This window comes from Camelina sativa, chromosome 2 (assembly GCF_030686135.1).
Source record: "Camelina sativa cultivar CO46 ecotype springtype chromosome 2, ASM3068613v1".
In the NCBI taxonomy this organism is placed as follows: Eukaryota; Viridiplantae; Streptophyta; class Magnoliopsida; order Brassicales; family Brassicaceae; genus Camelina; species Camelina sativa.
Genome location: NC_141881.1, coordinates 14,032,614 through 14,040,968, shown reverse-complemented (window position 1 = coordinate 14,040,968; position 8,355 = coordinate 14,032,614). Strand labels below are relative to the sequence as shown.

General features: G+C 35.2%; 1 protein-coding gene and 1 non-coding gene across 2 annotated transcripts; one reads left to right on the top strand and one right to left on the bottom strand.

The window, feature by feature from the left end:
• Positions 1 to 4,130: 4,130 nt before the first annotated feature.
• LOC104749171 (E3 ubiquitin-protein ligase RHA1B-like) lies at positions 4,131 to 4,860 on the bottom strand. The gene has a single exon (XM_010470759.3). It carries the CDS (start codon positions 4,793 to 4,795, stop codon positions 4,313 to 4,315), a length of 483 nt encoding a protein of 160 aa, XP_010469061.2. The 5' UTR covers positions 4,796 to 4,860; the 3' UTR covers positions 4,131 to 4,312.
• A 254-nt stretch (positions 4,861 to 5,114) lies between these two features.
• TRNAA-AGC (transfer RNA alanine (anticodon AGC)) lies at positions 5,115 to 5,187 on the top strand. The gene has a single exon. It is a non-coding gene; the product is annotated as a tRNA-Ala (tRNA).
• Positions 5,188 to 8,355: the final 3,168 nt, after the last annotated feature.

Here is an 8,355-nt window from a genome sequence, read left to right as displayed (position 1 = left end):
CTAATTATAGGCATTATCCAATCAGAATAACGAAACCTACTAATGAGTTTGGAAAAATGAGAACAAAAATTAAAGATCTTTGTAAACTTGTAACATGCTCGCACTACAAAAAAAAAAAATAATAATAATAAAATAAAAAACTTAAATTAAATTATAAAACTAAGTGATACTATTTTAAATTATTTATTTATAATTAATACAAAAAAATAAAATGTAACTCTTATCTTCTTATTTGGACCACCAATCTTGGAGTTCTCTTTTAATTATTATAGTTTGGTTGGAAAAAAAAAATGTAACATCAGTTGCAATAACCGATGCTGGTATTAATTTGTGTGGCATCAAATGATTAAAACTGATGCAAAAACTAGATTAATTTTTATCAGTTTTACATATTGATACAAATATATAAATTATACATCATTTAAATAATTGATTTATTTATTAATTTATATTAACATCACTTAAGAAAATGATATATGATTTACATCACTAAAAAGTGATGCTGATTAAATTATACGAATTAAATCTAAAATAAAAGCAAAAATTGTAAAAATCTTATAAATTGTATCAATATACCTTATTATTTGTATCAACAAATGTAAATTATTTATTAAAGTGATGTAAATTATTTTTGTATAATGCAAAAATCTTATTATATAAAGTTGGGTTTTGAAAGTTAGCCATTAACAAGATTTTGACATGTGTCAAGTTATCAACTTCAGATTTTGACATGTGTAAAAATTAATACTTAATAAGAAGAATTTGATTACAACAAAAATAAAATATTTTGTTTTAAAAAATATTAATAATGTAAAAAGATAATTATCAAAAATTACAGAATTTATTAAAAAATACAAAGTTTTTAAATAATTATAAGGAGATTATATATATATATATATTTTTCATAAAATTCGAAATTATAATATTATCTACTTATTTTTAATTTTATGTTATTAATTTCTACAAAAAATATAGAAAAGGGATTAAAGAAAATCTACAGTTAATTATTAATTCTAAATTTTGTAAATACTCACTTCTATATTAACATAGATAGTCTTATATTTAAATAATTTATTCAAAAATACTGCTTTCAACTTTTTTTTAATTGGGATTTCTTTTTAATGGTAAAGTAAATTGTTTTTATTTTTAAACCAAAATTTTCTCTTACTTTCTTCTTTTTCAGTTGGAAATAGGTAAGATTAATAATATGTTGACAAAAAAAAGTATATGTGTTTCTTTTCCTAATACTGTATTTTAAAATTTATTTTAGTATTTTTAGATTGTTTTATTTGATTTATATTTTCATCTTTGAATTATTTGAGATTCATATATTACCGTGCTTATAATTTTTGATTATTTCTTTAATTATGCAAAATTAATTTTCTTCTAATTTCTCAATCTTGATTGCATGGTTGGTTATAAACTCTTTTTTTTGCAAACATAATTGTTACCATTATTCATTCAATCCCAAAAGGGGATAACAAGTAGAAGCTCATCAACCTAATAGATGGATAAAATAGGCTAATCAAACATAAGCTTACAATAAACATAGACAAATATATTGGAAAACATAAATCGTTGTTGATAGATCCATAGGAGCTCAAAGACTGTGACACCCTGGTTTGTGGAAAAGTTTAAAAGAATTGATTTGGCCACATATGTCACCAAAATACACATATCTTTTCGGTCAATGGTTCTGATAGAACTTCATGATGGGTGACTTTCCTTAAGTGATTGTCGGAACTGTGCGAGTGAGGACAAAACACAAGAAAAGATTATTTGTTGATTTGTAGGGTCGGTAAACAAGTTTTTAAAGTTTCCAAGACGTAACAACCGGCCGTCGAATATAGATGGGTCCATGAGCCGGGAATAGATGTAGGGCCCACTTAAGAAGGTGGACTCATAGACTGAAAGTGGACATGGGCTCACTAAGCAAAGTGGCGGTTGAGGCGTTACAGAGACAGAGGCTACATCATGGTGTGCCAAAGAAATTTCCATGAATATATTGAGAAATTTAATAGTAGTTACTATCAAAAGATTTTGTGACGTTAGAAAAAGGTTTTTACTTTCATTGGTTGTCGGAGGCTCGAAGCAATTTTGAGATTGCAAAAAAACGTGAACATTTTCTCTCGACACAGGAGGAGCGCAGAGCCAAGGTTCTCTCTATGGTGGAGAAGGTTGGACAATAGGTTATATCCCCAAGGGAGGAAGGTGAAGGAGGTTAGACGCAAGTTTATCTCTCCAAGGGAGGAAAGTGGAGCCAAGGTTATCTCCATGGTGGAGGAGGTTGGACGCAAGGTTCTCTCCATAAAGGATGAGGGTGGAGCTGAGGTTTTTTCTACAAAGGTCATATGTTATTGTGATGATACATCATTGATTAGCATATTATGTAATATATAAATACATTAAGCCAACTATTTTACTTTCACTTCTGCATAGTTACTATCACAAATACATTGAGAAATTTAACATTAGTTACTATCAAAAGATTTGGTGACGTTAGAAAAATGTTTTTACTTTCATTGGGGTGACGTTAGAAAAAGGTTTTTACTTTCATTGGTTGTCGGAGGCTCGAAGCAATTTTGAGATTGCAAAACAACGTGAACATTTTCTCTCGACACAGGAGGAGCACAGAGCCGAGGTTCTCTCTATGGTGGAGAAGGTTGGACAATAGGTTATATCCCCAAGGGAGGAAGGTGAAGGAGGTTAGACGCAAGTTTATCTCTCCAAAGGAGGAAAGTGAAGCCAAGGTTCTCTCCATGGTGGAGGAGGTTGGACGAAAGGTTCTCTCCATAAAGGATGAGGGTGGAGCTGAGGTTTTTTTTATGGTGGTCAAACATTATTGTGATGATACATCATTGATTAGCATATTATGTAATATATAAATACATTAAGCCAACTATTTTACTTTCACTTCTGCATAGTTACTATCACAAATACATTGAGAAATTTAATATTAGTTACTATCAAAAGATTTGGTGACGTTAGAAAAATGATTTTACTTTCACTGGTTGTCGGAGCAAGCCAATTTGAGAGAGCAAAAAGACGTGAACGTGTTCTCTCCACACAGGAGGAGGGCAGAGCCGAGGTTCTCTCTATGGTGTAAAAAGTTGGACGCAATGTTATCTCCCCAAGGGAGGAAGGCGGAGCCAAGATTCTTTCCATGGTGGAGGAGGTTGGACGCAAGGTTCTCTCCAAAAAAGATGAGCGCGGAGCCGAGGTTTTCTCCATGGTAGTCATATATTATTGTGATGATACATCATCAATTAGTATATTATGTAATATATTTTTTATTCAAAATATTTTTTTAGCTAACAATTTTACTAATTAAAAAAATATGCATAAGTGAAAGTAAAATAGTTGGCTTAATATGTTCATATAGACATTTTCTAAGTGGTGATAAATAATATATTTATAACATAGAGTATATTTAGGTGTAAAAAATACACTTTTAATAGTAATATATTATACATAGATATAAATCAGTATATTAGAACACAAATAATATTTATAAATAATATACAACAGATTTTAATTTATTTTTGTTAAATTTAATTTAATTTATAAATTTTAAACCCGTACATCGGGCAGGTCCTTATCTAGTATAATATAAATGATGTAATACATCTTTTTTGGTAGTGTCGGCTCAAACTTTACATAGACCATTGGACGTTGTGCCCTACCACCCTCACCACATGTACTAATTAAGCCGACACTGACTAGGAATACGGTTTAACTTAATTTAGCTATTTGACTATTTGGGTACATAGGACATATATGGTACATTATTCGTTAGATTTGATTTGATCCAGTCATATATATATATACACACATAATAATTCAAAACAAAACATGTTTATTTGCATGTTTATAACGGAGCAAATCACAATCTTTAAAAATATCTACGACTTGTCAAAAGGTGTTTATAACGGAGCAAATCACAATCTATATTTTCTGTGTATCACACAACTGTATAGTGTTTATTTGCATTTTGTGTGATTTATTAAGTACATGTATATACATATGGTAGAGACGAAAAGGAACATAAATACTGATTTTTGTTTCAAGAAATATGTCTTTTACATGTAGAGCTCTGATATATCAGAGCCCGGATTTATAACATAACTCAATAGACCAAAATTTGATGTCTCATCATTTCTCAATCCAGAACTTAGAATATTCATCGGATATTTAAAAAGTCATATTCTATGTTTCAAAAAAAAAAAACTTAGAATATTCATCAGATTATATATAGGAAAAATGTTAGTGAGCTACATGAATTATACTCCAATACATGCAAACAAAACCACCATTAATTGATACTTTCCACTTCACCACTGAACCAAACCGAATCAGAATCCGAATCCATCTCCGTGTAATTCGCCTTCGGCAAGAACCGGTTACGACAAATCGGACACGTCATCTTGCAACAGTCAACTACCCAACGGTCTAAACAACGATGGTGGAACACGTGTCCACACTTCGGAAGCTTCCTAACCTTATCGTCGGACTTGAAATCAGTTAAACACACCGTACAACAATCATCCGGAACGGTCAAAAGATCCGAGATACGAACCACGGGGACAAACTCGTCGGCAAGACTCGCTGACTTCGAGAGCGTGTGTCTGGTCGGATCGCGGTGAGAGGTATCGTGGTATAGAAAACTAGGTAGAAGTAGAACGATGTAAGGGCAAAGAGCATCGACGATGTCTCTGATGAAACCAATGACGTAAAGTGCCTTTAGTACGTACCCTGGTATCTGAAAATCCTTGAAACCTATTAGAACAACACCCATGACTATGAGTGAGAGCGAGAGAGAGAGATGAAGCTTGAGGTGTGGGAATAAGAATAACAAGAGACAAGTATGATTGTGTTTAAACATTATAGCGTAATATATAATTTAATCCGGTGGCTGAAGATATTTGATTAATCAATGGTGGGTCAATTGACTGTATAATATAATTACTTTTCTCTGATAAGTTCTTTCATTAGTATGCATGAACGTGAATCAATAGAAATGATTCTTCACCGACCCGTCGAAAGTTCTAAAGTCCTAAGGGTAAAAGTTATATATTACAAATATATACTCGTTTAAATTTAACTAATTAACAATTGGGGATGTAGCTCAGATGGTAGAGCGCTCGCTTAGCATGCGAGAGGTACGGGGATCGATACCCCGCATCTCCATTTGCTTTTTGTTGTGTCTATCCTTATTTTTGTCATTTTATGTTAGTTCCCTTTAGTATTCTGAATCCATTGGTTTATAAAAAGAAAACCATTTGAGCAAAATTACAACTAAAAACAAAATTTAATTGCTCTCAATAAACAAAATATAAATTTTATATTCGGTTCAATTTTGGCTACAAATATTTTTATGTGAACCAAACCGAATCAAACTCCTTAATCTGTTCAAGTCGGAACAATCTTTAGAGAGAGAGATAAACTTTCTCTTCTACTAACTAAATGTCGATTCAACTAAATTAACTTCCTGAGATGGCTCAGTACTCTGATGATCTTTGTGATTTTACATGTAAACAGGCTACCGTTGGACCATGCAACACTTGAAACTATGGGAGCAATTCAATGGATAAGGATTTCTCTTGTGTTGAGAAGCAGCTGGTTCCGGTAAAGACTTCTCTTGTGTTGGAGAATACTAAGGCAGTATCAAACAAACCTTTAAATCCTAACTCTCTTGCTGGTCCATCCGTCCATGAAGTGGGAGGCCCTAGTAAGGCTCCAGGAAAGAGATCAATGGGTAGGGTTAAAGCTAGTGAAAAGGAAACGTTCTCCGAAGCTGTTTCTGACAAAGATAAGGTCTCTGAAGCTGATCCTGACTCATCTGACATTCCCTCTAGTGATGAAGAAGGACAATTTTTTGAAGAAGATTATTTGTCTGAAGAAGAACATCAATACTTGCAAGTTGTTTCAAAGAGAAATCGGAGGAACAGCAAGGGCAATGGCCCCAAACTCCATTAATTTTTTTTTTTCCCATGTCGAGTGACATTTTTTGTTGGAACGTCCGCGGATTTAATAAACAATCCCATAGAAGCGGATTTAAACGGTGGTATTTTAAGAATAACCCTCTCTTCGGTAGTCTCATAGAGACCCATGTCAAGCAAGCAAAGATGGCAAAATTTGTGAACGCTCTCTTACCGGGCTGGCTTTTTGAAGAAAATTATAGTTTTTCTACCCTTGGAAAAATATGGATCCTTTGGCATCCGAGCGTTAAAGTAGTAGTAGTTTCCAAGTCCCTTCAAATGATCACTTGCGAGGTTCAATTCCCAGAAGCTCCTGAATGGTTTATTGTCTTATTCGTTTATGCCTCAAATGAACCAGCCGTAAGAAACTCTCTTTGGGAAGAAATCTTATCTCTAGCAGCTAACCCATCCATGATAGGTAAAGCATGGGCAGTCATGGGCGACTTCAACCAAATCTTAAACCCTGAAGACCATTCTACTCGGCTTAATCTCAATATGGATAGCTCAATGAGAGTTTTTAGTGACTCGCTTCTACAAGCATCTTTGATGGATTTAACTTTCAGGGGATGCTCTTTTACATGGTGGAACAAGCAAAAATCCAACCAAGTAGCCAAAAAGCTTGACAGGATCCTTGTCAACGATGAATGGCAAAGCTTATTTCCTTTTACAACTGGCTTCTTTGGTGCTCCAGTGTTCTCAGACCACTCTCCCGGCTCCATCTCACTAAACCCGGCTGTTCAGAGAAAGAAGAAACCCTTTAAGTTCTTCAGTTACCTCCTCAAGAACGATCATTTCCTTCCTTTAATCTGTGAAAGCTGGCTATCCATTAATGTTACAGGTTCTGCAATGTTCAGGGTATCAGTAAAGCTTCGTGAGCTCAAGAAGGTAATAAAGCAGTTTAGCATGGCAAACTATTCAGACATTGAACTGAGAGTACAAGAGGCTGCAGAAGAACTCTCTGCCTTGCAGTCAATAATGCTTTCAAACCCATCTGAAGCAAATGCTGAGCTTGAACTGGAAGCATCTAGGAAGTGGGACGCTCTTTCTCGAGCTGAGGAATCCTTCTTCTATCAAAGATCAAGAGTCACTTGGTTAGCCGATGGGGATAAGAACACTGCCTATTTTCACCGCATGGCAGCTTCCAGACAGTCAATAAACCATATTCACTTTTTAACCAGCGATGAAGGAGAGGTTGTAAACTCCCAAGAAGGTATACATTCTATATGTGTGGACTACTTTAAGGATTTGTTGAGTAGTGATGAACCCCCTCCTCTGTTCCTGCAAGAGGACATCACTGCTCTACTAAACTTTGAATGCACCGATCTCCAGAAGGCTAAGTTTGACTCTGTATTCACGAAAGAAGAGATAAAGGAAGCTTTTTCTCCCTGCCAAAAAACAAGTCCAGTGGCCCTGATGGCTACTCTGCAGAGTTTTTCACCAGTTGCTGGAGCGTGGTTGGACCAGAAGTGACTGAGGCTGTCTCTGAGTTCTTTACTTCAGGCAGTCTACTCAAAAACTGGAATTCCACTACACTTGTCTTGATCCCAAAGATACCAAATGCTTCAAAAGTTTCAGAGTTTAGACCAATTTCTTGCCTAAACACAGTATATAAGGTAATCGCTAAGCTATTGGCAAACCGGCTCAAAACCCTCCTACCATCTGTGATCTCTCACTCTCAGTCAGCTTTCCTATCTGGTAGACTCCTGTCAGAGAATGTTCTTCTTGTCTCAGAAATTGTTCAAGGCTATAACAGGAAAAACATTGAGCCAAGAGCAATGCTTAAGGTAGACCTTAAGAAAGCGTTTGATTCGGTCAGATGGGATTTCACCCTGTCCACTCTGAAGGCATTAGGGATCCCTGCAAGGTTCATTGGGTGGATTAAAGAATGCTTGTGCTCACCGTCTTTCTCTATATCGGTAAATGGCTTGTCAGATGGCTTTTTTCAAAGCTCTAGAGGCCTCAGGCAGGGAGACCCACTGTCTCCTTACCTCTTCATCTTAGCAATGGAAGTCTTCTCCAAATTACTCTTATCAAGGTTCAGGTCTGGCTATATTGCTTACCATCCGAGGACTTCCGAATTAGAAATCTCGCACTTAATGTTTGCTGATGACGTCATGATCTTTTTCGATGGTAGTAGCTCCTCCCTACATGGTATCTATGAGACTCTAGATGACTTTTCAGGCTGGTCAGGGCTAAAAATGAACAGGGATAAGACTACCTTGTTCTATGCCGGTCTATCTCAATTGGAAGAAGCTTTGCTCACCCAGTTCGACTTCCCCTTGGGCCAACTACCAGTCAGATACTTGGGACTTCCACTTATGTCTAGAAAGCTGAGGATAAACGAATACTCTCCTCTCCTGGAGAAGATCACAAATAT

Bases quoted from the DNA above. Each gene is read 5' to 3' on its own strand.
- LOC104749171 (XM_010470759.3), bottom strand. From the start codon at position 4,795: ATGGGTGTTGTTCTAATAGGTTTCAAGGATTTTCAGATACCAGGGTAC.